Genomic DNA, 20,474 nt, shown 5'->3' with positions numbered 1-20,474 from the left:
TTTGAGCACAGTGTCACATAGGTGGTTTAAAATTTTTATTGTCAAAATTTTGTTCATACAAACATAGAAATAGCTGAGAAGCTCAAACATTCCCTTCGTGAACATATAAGTGACCTTAATACTGATTATATTCTCCTCTGGGCAAGAGATTTTAATTTTAGATGATACCCTTTATCCAAGTTGTCTACTTCTAGCTTGGAGCCGGGGGTAAGGAAGAAAAGTGCCATTTTGAACACAATTCCTTTAGGGAAATTTTTAACTCCATTCTTTCCAAATTTTCCCTTTTCTTGACAGTTGACTTTTCATTGCAATCTTCGCCAGACCAGATTAGAGGCCAAGGAAGTCTCATCGATTGTATTGCTCTCTCTGATTGTTATAAACCACAATCAGTGAGTTTTTCTACCCTTAAAGAATGTTTTAGCGATCACTTTCCATTATCCATTTTTTTTAAACCCTTAACAGCAAAACTAGTGGGAAAATAAAACTACACTCCATATATTATCACAATAATAAGGGTATACTATGGAAATGGTCTACTGTAAACCCGGATATTTTATTGGAACAATTAATCAGCACTAACAGGGCACACATTCAGGAGTGCTTAAAGAGCCTTATTGATCCAAAATGTATGTTTGCAGCTTGTGCTGATATAACTCAAAAAAAGCATTACAGGGGGCAAAAGACTAACACCCCGAAGACCTTTTAAAGTGGTTCAACAATAACTGCTCTCTGACTCACAATAATCTCATAATGGCTCTGAAACAAAAGCCCAGGGATAACCTATTGGTGAGATCTTGTCGACATCAATACAAACAGGTACTCCTGACTCGTAAGATGACTATTAAGATGTCTGGGAGAAACTCCAAGAAGCTAGCGTTAACAAGGATCCCATTCTTTTCTGGAATACTGCTAATGTCCCTTTATTCCAAGAGAGCCATAATGGCAGTATTGATGTTGTAAGTACTCCTGGGAAAGGGGTCAAGCTTTTCTCAATGTTATATAGGAGTAAGGGGGGAGTCTTCTTGGTCCCCAGAATTTGCTGGTGATTATTTAGCTGTAACTATGGTGAAGCAGGCGCCTCCTACTTATGAGGAAGTCACAAAAGCGTTGATTAAAACCATCAGAAACAAAGCACCTGGACCAGATTGTGATCCTACCAATCTCTTCCTGGCCAATCCTGATCTTAGGAGTCCAGTATTAACTAATATTTTAAGCTGTGTAGCACTTATGGGCCCGCTCTAATCCTGGTCCAACGTGATAATTGTACCCAGGGCCGGACTGGAACCCGATACCGGCCCTGCCAAACTGCTTGTCCAGTCCCCGGGGAGGGGGCCATCCTAGCGGCCCAGCGGGGAAACGTCCGGTGCCCGCTATGGCCAGTCCAGCCCTGATAGTACCAATTTAAAAAAAAGTAGATAAGGCAGACCCCAAATGCTACAGCCAAATTTCGTTGATTGACTGCACATGCAAGTTAATTGGCAGTGTTATATCGGATCACTTACAATCTTAAGTAGCCGAAAGAGGGAAACTCTGACATCCTGTTAGAGAAGAGGTTTGAGCGCTGTCGAACAGAGCCTTTATCTTTACTTGCTTATAAGCAAGTACACGCTAGCCAAGAATGGATCCCTCTACTTGGGATTTATGAATTTAACATCTGATTTTGAAAGCGTGAATACAGGGAAACTGTGGCGGAAAATGTTAGACATGGGAATAGATGCATCCCTAGTTCACTTCTTAGAAAAGATGCATCAAGATGTTAGTGGAAGGGTCTGATATGGAGCAGATTGCAAACTGTCCCAACCCTTCAACATTAATTGTGGAGTTTATCAAGGGTGTGTGCTAGCCCCTTTTAAAAAAAATGTTTAAATACTAATAATCTAGAGAGCTATCTTAATCTGGGGCAGGCTGATGACCCAAGGGTGGGTACCAGAAATCACCCAGCCTTGCTCTATGCTGATAATGTTGTGTTGATGTCTAGAACTGGCGTGGGTCTGCAAATGCTTCTAAGTAGATTTCATTATTTTATGTGTGACCTTGGATTTAAGGCCGATACGGCCAAGCCTTATGCTATGGTGGTTGGGAACACCCCTCACCTCCTAAAACCCAATTTTATCAATGGTGATAAGCTGCTTTATGTCCCAACCTTCTCCTATTTAGGCATTCCTTTTGATCAGAAAGTAATATGGCAACATCTTGTTGATATTAGGAAAAGTTGTTGGGATCAAAATTTGGAGGCACAATTTCGGTTTGTGAAGAAGCTGGGTTCTAGACCAATTGATATGTTGATTTAATATCTATAAGGCACACTCTTGCTCTGTTACCTTATACAGGGTGGGAGTGTGGGGCTTTTGAAATCCAACATGCCTACGGGCTGCAGAAAGTTTTTTCTCAGACGTCCCCACTAGCTTGCTGATCACACTATGCTACGTGGAATTAGGCCTCACTCCTTTAATTCATCACATAAAAACTGTACCAATAATGTTGTGACACTCATTATGGGTAAAAGAAGAGCCTGTGCTTAATCGTGCAATAATATTGGACTGTAGGGGCTTAGACAATACATGTAAAGAATTAAGGCAACCATACCATGTTAATAATTAACAAAATTATATAAACATTACTAAATGGAAAGAACCAAGGCAGCAACAACAATGTATCAAAAATATAATTAATTTAATTCATAGAGTAAACATAATCTTGGTCATATCGTTCATCTTTGCCAGCTTCGTGTAATGGGAATTACCGTTGTCCTGTGATAATAACATCTTCTCACGTCACATGAATCCTCCATAATAGCCCCTACACTGCATCTCTGGTATCTGCGACATTGTTTCAATAAAGTTTTACTGAGGGAGTTTGACGGGCCGACTGACAACACAGGACATTCAAACTCGGCGTGTGATTAGCCGCATACATCACGTGATATCCGTTTAAATGTTAAAAAGGGACCTTCATGGTTTGTTACGTTAGCCTACACTGAGAGCTACCGTGCACAGAAACCCCATATCCGGAATCTCCACGTTGTCAAAACAGACAGCCAGCCATAATGTTTGGTATTGTTACTTTACTCAGCGATTCTTGTCGACATATCCGTATACATAAGATTACAGCAGTGTTTATTTAACTTTTCAAAGCTGCCTACTCAAGGTTATTCAACAGCCAGTTTGTTGCAAATTTAGCATACATTACCTGAAATCGATACGACTGTACTCGCGCATCACATTTGAGGCACAAATGAGTTGCTCATAATTGAATTACATTTCAGAGCTCGAGAATTACATACTCGTCCCATAGTTGTTTAGTCATCTTTCAAAATCGGACTTTTACTTATTGCCCTTAGTACCGGTATATCTCGCACTGGTTAAAATGTGGCTTTTGCTATGTTCACTCATTATAAACAGTTTTTAGGTCTCGCTTGAGCCAGTGCATGCTCTGCGAGACATTTAGTATATAGGCTTTTAGATGTCCTACCAAAAGCTGGCTGGCCTCGAGCGTGCGGTTACGTGCACCATGGCGAGCAGAGGCGCCATATGGCTTTCCTCTCTCATCATGGTGTGCGCACATCGCATACCACTCACCAGCCTGTTGAAACCTTTAGTGTGTAACTTACCATCATTCATAGGCGACACTAAACACGTTCTGGGTCTCCTCTCTGACATTTCTTGGGACAAAGACATGACACTAGTAACTTTGGACGTAATAGCCCTTTATACTAGCATCAGAAGGGACTGTGGCTTGACAGCTATAAGAAAGATATTGAATACACAATCAGCGAGCACTTGGGAACATACTGAGATGCCTATATCAATGATAGAATTGATTCTTGATAACAATGTTTTTTTGTTTAACCCCTAGCCTGTGGTCGGAATTCCGCTCCTGTGCGGCACATTCCAATCGCGGGTGTGACGGCTCCCGGCCGTCATCAGCACTCGAGCACTGTGTGCCATGACGGACGGGATCCGTCACCAGCATGCAAGGGGTTAAAGACAGATGGTATATACAAAAACAGGGTGTGGCCATGGGTTCCAGATTCTCTCCCTCGTACGCCAACCTTTTCATGGGTTGGCTCGAGGTGAGGTGGATCTGGGGCCCACATGGCTCAAGATTGTCTGACTCCATTTTATTCTGGGACAGATACATCGACGATTGCCTGATGATCTGGACAGGAGACACTACAAAACTAACAGACTTTGTCAATCACCTTAATAGTAATACTTCTAACATCAGGTTTACTTACGAGTATAGCAAAGAAAAGATAACTTTTCTTGACATAGAACTATATGTCAAAGATGACCAAATTCACAGCAGACTATACCGTAAGAATACGGCTAGCAATGCTATCTTACACGCCTCAAGTGTCCACCCCAAACATCAAATAAACGCGATCCCCTTTGGAGAGTACGTACGAGCTAGATGAAACTGCAGCTCTGAACCTGATTTTAAAAGCCTGCACAGACTCAATGACACAACGTTTAAAACAACGAGGCTATGCTAGAAGTACTCTAGATAAAGCACTGAAGAGGATCAAACTAACAGATAGAAAAGGTACCCTAAGTGAGCACACTAGAAAAAGACAAACAGACACAAAAATCAGAATGATCACAAATTACAACGACCTGTCAAGTGTTCTTAGCAGAAGTATGAATAGACACTGGTACATTCTGAAAATGGACAGCACACTGACTGAGGCGATTGGTAACAGACCGGAGATAACATATAGGAGAGGAATGTGCCTGAGGAACATCCTTAGTCCTAGTTACCCCACACCAAGAACGAATACCAATTGGCTGACAAATCTCTTGACTGGCTTTTTTAAGTGTGGTTGCTGCTCAATGTGCAGATGGGCCCTAAACAAAAAACTGGAGTTTAATGGCCCGAAGGGAAACGGTACTCAATCACAACAAATATCAACTGCAGCACGAACTTTGTAGTCTATATAATAGTATGTAGATGCAACAAAATATATGTGGGTAGTACCATTAGACCTTTACGTGACAGAATTAGGGAACATATGAGGGCAGTTAAACAATCTGACCCTAGATACCCGATCTCAACACACATTGCGGACTGTCAGGCAAAGGGGCCACATAAGGACTTCTCTTTCTTTGGGTTTGAGCATACTCCCAGACACCCAAGGGGGGCTAATAGGGAACTACAATTACGTAGAAATGAGGCTTCTTGGATTTTGAAATTACAAGCGACTGAACTAGGGATGAATGTTGATCACAAGATGCATTCTTTTCTAGGTAGATAACATACTTAATTCTGAACGTACATACAATGGTTTTTTAATACTGTTAAGTGTAAACTGAAATATTTAGCACAATCTTGATGCTACAGTATTTTGAACTATGAACAATGTACCGTTTGACAAAGACTGTTGAAATGCACTGATGAGATTGTCACTTACACTACATAGTCACTGATGATTTGTTTAGATTTTTTATTTTTGTTTTTTTTCCTTTTGGACAAAGCATACACACAGCTAAATATTTAAGAGCAAGGTGCTGTACTTTTCTGCTACCAGAGCTGGTTATTATTATAGGAACATTAACAAAAGTCAGGATGTATCATTATCCCTTTTGGCACCGATCTTTAAAAGGAGATATCACCTTTTAAGCCTTTCTAAATATTTATTGATAGTTATGGCGATTTTAATTCCCTAATTTTGGATTTTCAATAATGAATGAATGTGAATAAATGCCCAAACCGGAACAAATATCGACTAGTACACTGTTTCAGTAACAGGAGTATACCATGATCACCATTTTAAGATGGCGCCGCATTAGGTTGCACACGTGATCACGCTTCACATGGTCACGTGTTTTTCTAGGGAAGTAGTTACTTCCAAACAATGGAGCGAGTGCCGATACTCGCTCTCAAGCATACGGCGTGAGGACCGAGGATGCGAGACAGGCGCCTGTCATCATTTAATGAAGGTAAGTATATGAGGTCCAGCCGATACACTGCACTTCGTTGACTAAGCCGAAATAAAGCACGCGCTTTGGGTTAACAGCACTCCGGTTAGATAGCATTCCGCTCGGTTAATAAACAGTATGCGGTTCATATAAATGGCACTGACGACTGACTAGCGTGGTTATGGGGCAATACCTGCTGTTGTTGTTTTTTTAAAAGCCGTGCATTACCTTTTGCTTGCTTGCTTCACGAAGTTCAACTAGTGGGCGGTAGATACTGGTACCATGCATCGCACTGTTAAGTTCAGTGACAACTGATGCCTCAACTTAGTAAGGGCACGTTATCACGGAGACTGCCCCCGCTGTTGTTTCTTGCATAGCCCGATAGCCCGTAACGAAAATATATACTGGTAATTTAGGTAGCACATCATTATTATGATTGTGCTTACTTTCCATGTGCACTATTTTCTTACATTATAATAATTAAGACTGCAATTGCTTACGTATGTATACCTGTGCGATTAGTGACATTACACGATTTGGGACTGGGCATTTGATTTTCATATTTAGATTTTGGAAACCTGGTTACTGGCCATTTGATTAATATTACCTGCACGTATTTGAGTCTTTTGAAATCTTAAGCTCACGCCACGGGAGCATGTGGCCTGGAATTATCGCCATATGAGAGGTAATTGCCTTTTTTGGATTTCATGATCGTTTGTAAAATGTTCTCTTGAGGAACTGGAACTTACTGAGATACAATTTACATTTTTTGTATTTTCAGACGTTGTGAATGATTATACGTACAGGCCAGTGTATGGCTCTGTCCTTTTAGTTATTGTACACTTGCTTCACTTGCTTTGGTGACTTAAACGAAGAATAGGGAGTTAAGGAGTGTTCTTACTCACTCTATACTAAATTTTCTCATTTCTGGGTGACTAATTAATCATTTTGGTGATACGATAGGCAGGAATACATATATCGATTTTGACAAAACACATAACCAACCTGGAACTCACGAGCACTTGCTAAATGATGACAGATTAATGCATGTTATCATACTATGTTGCATTGCATGCAATATGTGAACACTGGGAATGTTTCCCTGGGGCGCACATTTATTTTACTCACAAATTGTGCTTCTAAGTCTATTTGGATATTATGAAAATCTCATAATGTGTTATATATGTTTAAAACCTAGCCGTGAACAAGTCGCATGTTCTAAATTGTGCAAGAAGCGACGAAACACGTGTTGGCTTGGTTTGGAAAAACGTGAAACCCAAAGTTCGGGAAGACTGATTAAAGAGAAGAAAAGAATTGATATAATCCATCAATTGTGTTGTGTATTCTTACTAATTTCTGAAAAGATTGTACCTTGATTATCACGTGTGCTAGGGTATCCCATTTTCAAATATGGGATCTTGTTTCAAGTAGGTTTCCATTGGTTTTCATCCATGGTTTCACTACCCTATTCCCATTCTGTTCCACTTCTATCAGTTATTCATCTAAGTTCAAATGTTCATCACAAACCTTGTCACACTACATTTCCGTTATTAAGCACATTATGCATTGCTTTCTTTACCTTCTCATCTTCTTTAATTTCAATGCAAACAACTCTTATTGACTATCAATATTATTAGTTTCCTTTCTGTATCTTGTAAAAAATCTAGCAACTTTCACAAGGCAACACATTTTTATTCAGAATCTTCTTATGTTCCAACCGCAGCCTTCTTCCTGATGAAGGCACACGTGTGTGCCGAAACGCACTTAGAACAATACCAGTCATTTGAATTTGTGCCACTGTGTTCCATTGTAATCGCTCCCCGATATATTGTGTCTATCAATTATGTGGAACATGTCTCTATTTCAACAATGTTTTTAAACTGTTTTGAGAGTGTATGAAAGTGTGATTGACGTACATGAAAGTTAGTGTATGCACATTATAGATAGTTTAATTGTTGAGAATTAAATAAATGATATTTTGTATTTTTGATACATAGTTGTTGCTGCCTTGGTTCTTTCCATTTAGTAATGTTTATATAATTTTGTTTATCATCAACTTTAGTATGGTTGCCTTAATTCTTTACATTGATTGATTTTTCCCTACCTTAAGGAATCTCACCCATATAGTAGGGGGCCTCTTCTTTTACGCTTGAGCTTAGACAATATGCATAAAATACTGGGGCTCAGTTACATCAAAAGGCAGCTCGAACAAGTTAGTCTTAATTTTCTTAGTCTGCACAATGCACTTTATCCCTAACTTTGTGGTTTAAGTGCATCTTTTCTGAACACGTACGATTATCTACTATTGGCAATACCTGGTGGGTCTAATGAAATGTATATATATATTATATACTGCTCCTTTTTTATAGATTTTATTGAGACTGAATGTACTTAACTGAACTTGAATTATATTAGTAATATTTAGTAGACATCTGTGGTGTGCCTTATTGAAATTTATGAATGCTTGAACGTTGGCATGTTGCCACTTTGCTTCTTGACTCGTTTTAACTGTATTGTGACTGGTTTTTATTATCTATGGTATCTATTTTATTTTTATGTTCAATGTACTCTTTTATGGTTATGAAAAAAACAATTAAGAGTATTTGACTGACCGACTAATCCTTACTCGGGCCATTCTCAACTCATGCATAGGGAAACTCTTATCCCAGTTCAGCAGGGGTGCAAGCATTCCAAACGATGCTGACTCTTTTTTTACCCTGATCATCAGGTAACCATTAGGACTGTTGTGTGGATGCTTGGCATGATGGCATCCTGCATAGTTTCTCATGCCAGAATACACAAACGCGTCCGTTACAGCGGTGCCTAGCAGCGCAGTCGTCTCAAGCAGAGTATCATTGGAAAGGTCTATTGTTGATTGGGAACTAACTCCTTGCTAGCTGCAGTGGCGCAATGCAAATGAACCATTGCAGGGACGGCTTTCTCGTTCCGGTTCCACAGGAGATCATCACCATGGATGCCTCACTCACTGGCTAGGGGGCGCACCTACAGGGCCACAAAATCCAAGAGGTGTGGACACCTGCCCAGCAGAGTCTCCACATCAACCGCATATAGCTCCTACTTGTACAGCTGGTCCTCAGGGCGTTCCTACCCCTCATCCAGCAGTAGTTAGTTGGGGTCCAGTCGGACAACATGACTTCTCTGTTTTACCCTCAAAAGCAGGGGCGGGGGGCACACACTCACTCCTGTTGTCTGCTTTAGCCCAGAGCGTTTGGTGACGTGCAATGCATCAAAGGGTACATCTGCTCATTCAGTACATTCCGGGAATAAACAATGACTTGCATACCACCTCAGCAAGATGCTTCAACAGGTCCTCGAACGGGAACACCACTCCCAGGCCCTACTCCCATTGTTGGAGGTTTCTGCAGATGGACCTGTTCCCCACTGCAAAACGCAAAATGTCAGCGCTTTGCCTCCAGCCTCCCATACCCACGGTCCATGGGCAACGCACAATGGATGAATTGGTGAGGGAATCTTTGCTTATGCTTCTCCTCCTCTCCCACTCCTCCTCTCATTTGTGGTTTGGAAACTGAGGCAGACATCCCTCACTCTCATTCTAGTAGCTCCAACCTGGGCACACCAGCCCTGGTTCACCACCCTGCTCAAACTCTAGTCCCTCAGGAGAAGCTCCTCTACTGGCCGGACCGTCCTTCTCAAACCCAAGGTACTCAACATCCCAATCCCAACAGCTCAGTCTTGCGATTGGCTCCTAGGGTCTTAGAATTTGGCTACCTTAACCTCCCTGTAGAGCGCAGGACCGTTCTGAAGGAAGCACACAGGCCCACAACTAAATCCTGCTGTGCGGCCAAGTGCAAACTATTTGTACCCGACTATCTCCTGAGACGTATTGACCCTCTCACAGCCTCTGTTCAGGACATTGTCTGTTACCTTCTTCACCTAGAGAAGACGAGCCTTGCCTATACATCTGTCAGACTATTTAGCTGCTGTGGCTGCTTACCTACAAAATTGACAACACACTTCACTTTTCAGAATCCCAGACATTAAGGGTTTCATAGAGTGCCTCAATTGGGTTATCCCACCACGGATGCCTCCTGCTCTTGTGTGGAACCTCAACATAGTACTCACTAGACTAATGGGCCCTCCTTTTGAATCTCTTCACTTTTACCCATTCAGGTTCCTTTCTTGAAAGGTGGCTTTCCTTGTAGCCCTAACTTCCCTCCATTGTGTCGTTGAAATGCACTCTTACCTTGGAAGAACCTTTCTTCCAGGCGCATCTGCCTTAGGTAGTCTCTAGCTTTCATCACAACCAATCAATAGAACTTTTATTGTTTCCACATCCACAATCCATAGCGGAACACACATTGCATACTTAGTATGTCAAAAAAGTAACAAACTGACAAATCAAAACCCTTCCGTAAGACAAAATTGCTCTTTTTGTCTTTCTCCAAACCACACAAGGCCATGCTCTTTCTAAAGCAGGTGTTATACGCTGTTTTTTCAGGTGCTTACAGACTTATTATGCCAAAGCCAAAAGACCCCTGCCTGTTCCTCCCAAACCCTACTCCACTTTCTTAGGGAAAGGGAAGTCCATGGCTTTTCTTGGTAGCATTCCTTTAGCTGACATCTACAAACCTACATGGTCATGTGTATCTACAGCTACACATGTCACAAACGGTAAATGGTACCCTGTAAGCATCTGTTTGTGGCATGAAGTGCTGTAGATTCACATGTACCCACTCTCCTCCCCAGTCGCCTGAGACTTTTGCAGATGGTGTTATCTTTTTACCTTTACTTTGCAAGGTCTCTTCTGTACCTCAATGCTTCATCTTCATCCTCCCCCTTCGTGCAGAAAAAACAATCTAACAATGGGTCCAATGGCCATGCGCAGTACCAGAGATGGGTGGAGTCAGTATACCTCATGACTCGAAGACCTCTTCGAACAAAAACAAGTAGTACACGTCCATGTCCAACATTAGATGGCAGGAGTATGCACAGCATGTAAATCTACAGCACTTCATTCCACAAACAGATGCTTAAAAGGTAAGTACTCTTTTCCCTTAAAAGCAATAGCACTACATCAGTGTATACATGTAAAATCAAGTGTTAAATAAATATTCTGTTCATTGTGAATAATGCACAAAAATATAAGCCTGTAAAAAAGTTACACTAGCAAGGAGCCAAAGTGCTGCCTTCTTACCCTTAATTCACGGAGTGCATAAAACAGTGCCTTGTCGCTTTATCTAGTGGAGTTCCCATGTAAATATTTCTTAGGCATTATGTATTGATCGGACAAATATACAGCCCAGAAGTCTGTTCTCGTTAAAAAATAACATTGGGCATGAAGGCGTAAGTCGTGAGGTAGAGGCAACTTCATAGACATGAAATGTACTTTCAGCAGTAATGCCTTTTGTTATGATATTATATTTTCTGAATATGCATTGTGATGTTTTCAATTAAATGCCTTTTTTCAATAGAGAGAAATAAGCATTTCAAGAGTATTTACTGTCATTAGTCTACACTGTCTACAGATGGCAATACCCCATTGATATACAGGTACCATGTGATGTGCAAATACTAGGTTACCTCTCGAATACCTCCCTAGTATTTACAATTATGTTTCTGAAGTGGAATGGTGTAAGCATGCACTGCAATTTCCTTTTTTGTCTTTTTCTCTTTCTAGTTTGCAAGACAAACTGAAAGCCATTGCTCTGGCCACATATACCCATTCTAGAAACCTGGCTTATTTTGTCTTCACCTACAAGGGACTTCTTGCATTTCAGAAGTATTTGCAGGGGGAGCGGCTACAGATTCACTCATTTCTGGCGGCCTGTGTAGGTGGCTGGTTAGTGTTTGGAGAGAACAATCAGATCAACAGTCAGGTAAGTGAAACTTGTAGCTGTCTGCACAACTCCATAAATTGTGGAGAGCATGTGCTATAACGGCCAGAGCTGCTGACTTTGGAGCTGGGGTAGCAGGATCCAGTCTCCGCATTAGCTCAACATTCTGATTCTTTCATCTCTCCATTCCTAACAAAAATAAATGTGTCCTTGTGTAATGTAAGTGATGCTCAAGCAAAGCGCTTCAGTACCTTCAAGTCCAGTCCGTGCTATATAAAAAATTGCAAAAAACAAACAAACCACTGAGTCGCTCGTACAGCAGAAATTCTATTTTTAGTGTGTAAATCTTGGCATTTTACTTTCAACATTGTGTTAATTTTGTTTTCTCAGAAGACATACAAAATCTGGTTTCTGCCTCAGATATTATGCCCACCGTCACCTGCTGCCACTACAATTTGCTTGCAAGACAGCTGACCAGTGAAGTGCACTTCTTCTGCATTCATGTAATTCAAATCCTTACCAGGCTGGGGAACCTCAAATTGAACTTATAGTAATTTTAGAGACCGCGTTAAATTCGTAGGTCATCACCCTCCTTTTTTGGGTAGTTTTGTTTTTATGCACTGGGTTTCAGTATCTGACCTGAAGGCCTTGCATATTATTTCAAATCCCGCTCAGCGAAGTACTGTTTGGTGAGCGCTCGCCCCACATTTATATACATAAATCTAAAACTTTTTTTTTTTAGGTGGAGCCTAGGCAATGCACATGCTCTCTGCAAGACCTGTTGTATTCAGTAAAAAAAAGGCTTCAATCCTGCCTGCTGCTTATCATAGTTTCACTCCAGAGTCGCTCTTCTTTGCAGTCGCCTAACTGGTTCTCAGAGCCCATACGTCACTTCCCTTCTTGGCTGAGGAGCACAGGCTACATAAAGTTCCCTTATGTTTTTATTTATCTTTTGTTGGGGAGAACTTTATTTTTTTTACATTTTTAAAAATATATATATATATTTTCTTGCCTTGGCTCCTGTTCTGATAGTCACCCGTCCGCATTGGGAATGTTGATATGACAAAATTCAAAACAAAGAACACTTCACACAGCGATAAGTGTGGTGCCCGCTTCAGGGCCGCTGCTTTTCATCACAGTGACAGCACTTTATCCTGAATGTCTCTCCCGGATCCCGCGGCCCCGGCTTTGTATTCTCCGGGCATGTTGTCCCTTGGTTCATGCTGTATTTGTTCAAACGCTGTCTCTACGGGTGCAGTTTTTCTTTGATGGCACAGCATGTTACTGCATCATATTATGGGGCGATTCCTCCAACGATGCACAGCACTGTATAAAAGCAAAAGGAACAAATGATGGATTGAATGCTGAACAATGCAAACATTCACCGCCAATACATAGATCTGGGTTTAATCCATTGTTCTTTTGCTCACCTCGCCACCCCAGTTTGTACCCAGCTATTTGCAAATCAGTCTTGACCCTGTACCTCAATGGAACATTCCGGCCAGAACTGCCAAACCAGGTCCTCCTCGGACCAAAAACAGGATCGACAGCGCGGCCTTTGTGTCTGAAAATCCAGTCTACCATGGCATATGACACAACTTTCTAGAGCCCCGCGCTACTGTGGCGTTCTACAAAAGCTGCTACATATTTAATCTCCCTATCACTGTCACTCTGCTGTCCAGCCTCTCTCAAATTCTCATCATTATAACAAAATTGAGCTACCCAATAAACGCTTGGAGGAATTACTGTAATGAGTAAATGTGCCAACAAGGGATTATTTTTACCTCTAGTTTTTGATGTTCTCCTATATTTATAAAGTTCAAAAATGTCACTTCCAACCAACAATTTTAATTAAACATATGTTATCAACCGGAATAGAACTCAAAACAAGGCGGGTGTATACTTTTTTCAGAAAAATATAAGTAATCAAAAGTGAAATTAGAAAATTGAACTAATTTCACTATACACTAATCGATTTCTCATTGACACTTTAGTCAACACTTAATCCAAATCTTAGACAACATGGACAGCTTTGTTCAAAATACCATGAGTGTTACACAATTTATTTGTAAATGGGATTAGGTGAGCTTGGCGACGTTTCGGTCTGTTTGTTCTCATCTTTTAGACCATCTTCAGGACGAGATTTCTATGTTGTGAACCAAAGACCCTGTGTTATTTCCGCAAATCTAATCTGAATATTTGAAGGCAGCAGGCTGAATGTTTATTTAAAATCAAATCCTTGACTGTGTAAGACCCGATCCCTGATGGCCTTCTCCTTCGGTAGATGTCAAAGAAATGAGCATTAATCGGCCCTACTACCAAGTGTTTGAAATCTTCAATGCTTCCCCCGGGGACTTGCTATAAAAAAGGAAAATTGCTATGATTCACACAGGAATTGATTTTAAATAAACAATCAGCCTTCTGCCTTCAAAAGTGTAACAACACTCATGGTATTTCGAACAACGTTGTCAATGTTGTGTAAGATTTGGAACCCAGGAGTAGATGTATGCGTTACAGGCCAGTAGAGGGGGCGGAATATCCACTGCCCGGATCACCATTCCCTGAACTTTTAAGTCTCAACTGAAACACTACAGAAATTGTTTCAGCAGCAAGGGCCTGCAAGATTCTTTACAGATATATTAGGCTAGCTGACAACATAATCACAAATAAGTGTCAGATTATCAACATTATGATTACCAAACAGGGAGACAAGAAGTACTCTGTTGTATTTAAATAATGCTGCATGTTCCCACAATCCTTCCCTGTGGTACCCCCAAAAGCCCCTTACTGCTCCCCCCCCCCTCCATCTTGATTCAATGAAGTCAGACCGAGCATGAAACGGGCACTTTATTTGAGTTCTAATTTTATATGGAAAACCAGGATTGATTTCTAAACTGTGAACACTCATACAGCAATCCATGACTGCAGTGGAGTCTCTGTTTACAGAACACATATTTTAGCTCATCTTGCATTCCGCGATATTTGTCTTTATACAAATGTTGGCTTTCCGTAGTTTTTAGGTCGAGCTTTCGTTGCATGTTCATCCTAAGCGGCAAGTAGCTGCTTGAATTTTATTGCAGCATTGTGTGCAGCCCTCACCCCTATCTATTCAACATGCCACATAATTGCTCTACACAAATATACTCCACACCACAAAATTCCACTCCACACAGTTTCACAACGAACAGTTCCAATATAACCCACATAGTTCCTCTCCAATTCACATACACCCCAAACTAAGACATATAGGTAAAGACACTGTCATTTACAGTGCCAATAGCTTTAACTGTCTAACACTTGCAAACATGAGCCCTATTGCATTGCAAATGCTTGTTTATTTTTTCTACTGTGGTACTTGGTTTGCTGCTATTTATTGCCTTTTTTTTTAGCTCTGCAGCTGGATTCGTTTCTAGGATTTTAACTGTGCTCATTCCGAAGTTTTGTCTTGAGAAGATGACTGAGAAAATCACTTTCAGTCTAGCATCGTTATGGAGAAATGTGTTGAGGAGTAGCCACATATTAAGATTTCTGATGCTTCTGGTGACGATGTCCCATTATATAATGAGACCACTAAAAAGTAGCTTATATTTCCACAAGACCTATTGCAGAATGTGAAGCATATCATTTCCATTAATGGTAATTGCTTTCCAGTCCCTCCTTCCATTCTGGGCAAAGTGTTGTGCCAATTCTCTCGCCTGCTTGATTTGTGTATAACCATTTGCACATTGGCGCCTGTCTTGTACAGCTCTGGAAAAATAGCACCCTCTTCAGCCAGCTCCGGAACATTTATCTGGGATAGCCAATCCGAAATACCCATGTTCTCCAAAACTTCTGATGAAATAATTTCGTGAATTAATTGTATATTCTTTGTGTCTGTTGAAACATACCACTCAAAAGGGGAGGGGCGTTATTAGAAGGAGATTAAGGCTGCAGGCATATGGAAGTAAAGTTTGCAGAATGGGTAAAGGTTTGCAGGGCAGATAATTCCTGAACAGAACCAAAACATAAACATTTTTTAGGTCGAGCCTAGAGTCCACGTGCATGTGCTGCTGTGCTCCATGCGAGGAGTATGGCCACGCCCACCACTTCTAATTGGGTCCTTCCTGTGCCTTTGGAACTGCTTTACTTTGTGTGGTGAACGGTGCCATTTGTCCCTCTTTTGGGTGTTTTTTGTCACGCCCTTGGCGACTGACCCTCTTAGATGGGTAATTTCGCTTCAGGCCATTTCCTTTGTGTTGCGCTTGTGTTTTGTTTAACATTTATTTTTGGGCCGGAACACTACTGCTCGTAATTACCTTCTCCCTCCCTGTAATCCTTACATGCCCTCCCCGGTTTGTCTGCTTCCTGGAGGAGACTAATGCATGTGGGTTATAGTGGCCTTATACCTAGGAAGGTTCCTGTGAATATTACGGACACGTTCCTTCTATTGACCACTTCAAAGTCGATTTAAAGGGATGTTCAAAACTTCTCAATATATTTGTCTCTTTGACAAACAACTTCCTAAATAAAATTTTGGAGGTGACCAAAAAGGTTAAACTAATAAATCTCTATGTATAATGTATTTTTTAAGTGAGTTGTGAAGCACAAGTTGGACTTGGAGTAGCAGGGACTGAAAAACGATGCGCCCTATTACACTAATTTTATTCTTCTTTTTTCTACAAATTACTTCCTACTGGTCATTGGGCCACATGCACTTCATCTCTGCTTCGGCTTACTCATTCTTAGGCAATAAATCTACCTAATGAGGTTTAAATTTGACATCACACATTTGGTGTGCTAGAAACAAACAGACCGATATTATAAAGGACTGGAAAAATAATTTTATTTTTATGTAATGTAAATGTATGTAAATGTAAATGTATTGGCATTTATATAGCGCACTACTTACCCGTAGGGTCCCAAGGCGCTTCGACCGCTGCGAAACCCTTCCTGGCTTCCCTGAGAGATGGTCCCTTAATGGGTATCTCCAGGGTGAGACCAGGCATCCCCGGCGGTCTGGTGGGGCCGTTAGTGAAGATGAGGCAAGCTAATGCCCAGAGTTGCCGAGTGTGATCGCTGATCAGAGTGGGCACCGAGGCGAGAGAATTATCGAGTCCGCTGACCCTGGTCCAGAAACCTGCCGCGCCGGGAATCGAACCCTGGTCCCGGGCCGTCCTCTGCTCTCGGGTCTGCCGCCTCTAACCAGTGAGTAATGCTTTATTATTGTGAGGCTAATACAGCTCTGTTCCTACGCCAAGTTAGACTGCCCGATGACCTGGGGTGGACATGCTTTTTAATTCGCAGCAGATATTTATCAAAAGGCTTTTGCATTCCAGCAATTTACAAGGCAAACAAAAACAATCGCTTTTGTATGTTCAGTGCCTTTTATCACAAGTATGCTAGAACTTGTTTGACTTAATCTACTCCTGTAAATATACATGAGTAGGTGCTCTGAATTTGACCTGTGCCCATGATGTTTTAGTGTGTAGTAATTGTATAGCTCTTCAATCCCTGGCAGCACAGAACCCAGGATGATGTGCTGCACCGCTAAATGCTTCCGAAAGGCGAGACCTATTTGCTTCCAAAGGCGAGACCTAATTGCTATGCTGATGCTTGTATGTATATATATCTATATATATATATATAGATATATATCCACCCACAATGTTCTGCTCTCGCAACTTCCAACCCCACACGGTGGCGGTGGCGGCGAAGAAGGAGACTCGGACCCCACAGGACATCAGGCAGGATGTTTTATTCAATAGGAAAACAACCTCACACACGACGCGTTTGGAGCCAAAAGCCCTTGTTCACGTCATATATATATATTCCACCTCTCCCATGTAGCAAATCACCACGAGTTGACAACCCCAAGTGCTGGCGAAAGTAATTTATTTTAAGTCAGCCCTTCGCTTTTTTTTTTTTGGGCCAAAGTAATTTAGCCCTTCGGATGCGTTTCGCCTGACCCGCATGCTTGTTCACCGAAACTTTACGCATTTGCAATGGACATTTAACCGCTGTGCACAATGCAAATAATAACGTGACATAAACTACAAAAAGAATTTTCAGTGAGGACAGACTCGTAGTTCGAATAGTTAACCAATTACCTCAATGTAGAAATATATTTACACTTTCGTAAAACGTATTAATAAAACATGTTAAAAACTAATTTCAGCGTTATCCATGGTATAGTTGACACAAATTACATATTGTGCAGACTTGGCTCAATTTACGCGTCCGGTCTGATTACAGGCAAGTAAAGTTTTTAACTACTTTGTATCGAGAACTTTATTAATACCGCTTCTTACTGCCTGGTAGAAAACACTATTGAGTGCATGTCTACGGTCATTTTAACCCACCTGTTACGTGTTGGTTGTACTACTGTAGTGGTACTTAAACATGTTTATTTTAACTGCAGTTACATAATTATATAGCCACAGTGGGATAAATAGACGCTGTCTGTCTCTAAGATGCAGCTTTTATACAACACCATATTATTCAGGTGTATATTTTACAATTTTGTCCCCATTGCCCATCTTTCACCTTGTGGACTAGCGGGCTGGTTATCTACAAACCCATCAATGGTTTACCCAGCCCTACGTAGAATTAGCGCCCAAGTGGGCATTATTTCATCCAAGTATAAAATGCAGCACCCTTCTTATAAAACATAAACCCCTAAACAGTGCTTCAAAAAGTGCAAAAATCCAATTAATACATAACACCTATAAAATCCATACGTAAGCTGTCTCTTTACATCTTTGAATCAGATAACCTTCTCTTACATGATTATTGGTACTGCGAACCTCTAGATATGGGTGCTCAGATTCTCTTCCAGATTTAGCCCTGCTGGGGCTCTAGTGTTAAGCTCCAAAATATAGTGAGATTCAAGGCGTCTCAGTTTTTTCTCTCTGTCCCTACCCCGGATACTATGTGGGATACAGTCAATAACAAAGTAGTTGAGCCCTGTCACATCTTTATTATGCTGGGCCTCAAAATGGCGGGCTTCCGGATATGACTTATCAGCATTACGTATAGCCCTCATGTTTTGTAAGATCTTAATATGGGCTGGATGAATAGTACTACCCACGTACCTCAGACCGCATATACATATTATGAAAAACTTAGTGATAGATTCTTTACCTTAGAAATACATCAAAGGGGTCAGACTGGATCCGGGAAGTTTTTGTCAGCAATACCCCTGTGCGTCGGTAGGCGTCATCATGCGGCTCCGCGTGAGTCGTCGTCAACAAGGTGACGTCGCTGGAGCTACTTTGACACGCTGGCGTCAGTTCTTTATTTTTCCGCACCAGCAAGCACCCCTAGTCACTTTTTGACTGACTTTTTTGAGGCCTTTTGTCTCTATTCTTTCGAGTCGATCGACTCCTAATGTCATAGGGATGCCCGGCTTTAGGAACTGTGAGGACTGTCACCACATGATGTCGTTGACGGACCCACACCGCGTGTGTCTCTGCTGCTTGGGGCACGACCACGACTCCAAGTCGTGCCCCGACTGCCGGGCCATGGCCCGAAGACTATGCGGGAGTGGTCCCGAAAGTTGCTGGAAGTCCGGCAGTCTGCTCCGCGCCGCTCGAGGTCCCAGTTCTGTGGGAGGTTGAGGAACCGGTTGCGGACTGGTCATCATCATTCCTCTTGATCGAAGTCTTCGCACTTGTGGTCAGGTAAGGCGAAGCATTCCAAGAAGTCGAAGAAGCGTCGTCGCTCGTCGACTTGCCCTCGCCTGTTACGCGGCTGAAGGTGCAGGTGGTGCGACCCTCGCGGCTCTGGCGGAGCCTGCGATGTCGCCGATGGCCTACCCACCCTTTCAGGGTCCGTCGGCGACGCCTGCTTAGGCGCAAGAATTTCTTGCTGCCAAGGCCCGACTCTTTGGGCCGCCTGGCCCGCCGGTGCACCTCCGGACCCCGCGCACCTGACTGGGGGGTTCTGCCTTCCTGAGGCTTTAACCCCACGCCGCCGGACCCTCCTGGATCCGGGAGAGGATCCCGGGCGACACAGGCTGACCTCATATCACCGCCACTGGTGTTGACCCCTCCTCCGGCACCACCTTCGTCGTCGTCGTCCGGTGCCACCGCCGACATCGGCCCCAGTTTCAGCCCAGACACGGCGCCGGATCGGGTTCGCTTGACTCAGACTGGGCCTTTTTACCACTGTCTGTCCTCCTTATTTTCAGCCTGTTTCCCAGACTTCAGAGGAAGGGGAGGACTGGGAGAGGTCTGAGGACCCCCACGAAACACAACAGTGTGATTATGATCCAGACTGGGCAGAGGATTTGGGAGATGCCAGTGGTCTTGACACCTCACCAGACCTTAGCATGCTGTCTCCTCCTACTGTGGCTACGGAGGAGGGAGCCTGTTACGCAGTGGTGTTGCGTATGGCGGCCGACCCCCTCCACCTCGAACTCCCTAAAGTGGCTGTCTGGACTAACCTCCTGAAAGAAGTGCTTCAGTCAGTGGCAACCTCTTCGGAGCCCTTGCTGCCTTTTAAAGACGCATTTTCGGACGTTCTTTTGGGCACTTAGTCCAAGCCCAAAACAGGGGCTCCTGTGGACAAGAACGTGTCCTGACCCCGGCTCTCGGTGACCCCCTCTTTCTCTCCCATCACCCCACTCCAGAGAGCTTGATTGCCCAAGCCTCTGCTTTCCCTTCCGCACCTCTTGATAGGGAATCTAAGAAGCTGGAGCAGCTTGGCAAGAAGCTGTTTTCATCTGCCGCTTGGGGCTACAGTCGGTGAACACCGTATGGCT

At 42.5% G+C, this 20,474-nt stretch overlaps 1 protein-coding gene across 2 annotated transcripts in view; it reads left to right on the top strand.

The window, feature by feature from the left end:
• Positions 1–20,474, top strand: part of PXMP4 (peroxisomal membrane protein 4) — a 105,758-nt gene that overhangs the window by 72,335 nt on the left and 12,949 nt on the right. For both annotated transcript variants that reach the window (XR_015297610.1, XM_086932383.1), the window contains exon 3: positions 11,578–11,776. Coding sequence is in view for 1 of the 2 variants with exons in the window: in XM_086932383.1 (XP_086788509.1) it covers positions 11,578–11,776 (199 nt within the window). In the remaining variant the exon portion in view is untranslated. The remainder of the gene's footprint in view (positions 1–11,577; positions 11,777–20,474) is intronic.

The sequence above is a fragment of the Lissotriton vulgaris genome, chromosome 7 (genome assembly GCF_964263255.1).
Source record: "Lissotriton vulgaris chromosome 7, aLisVul1.2, whole genome shotgun sequence".
NCBI lineage: Eukaryota > Metazoa > Chordata > Amphibia > Caudata > Salamandridae > Lissotriton > Lissotriton vulgaris.
The sequence above is the reverse complement of the archived record's forward strand: the minus strand, read 5'-3'. Positions and strand labels throughout refer to the sequence as shown.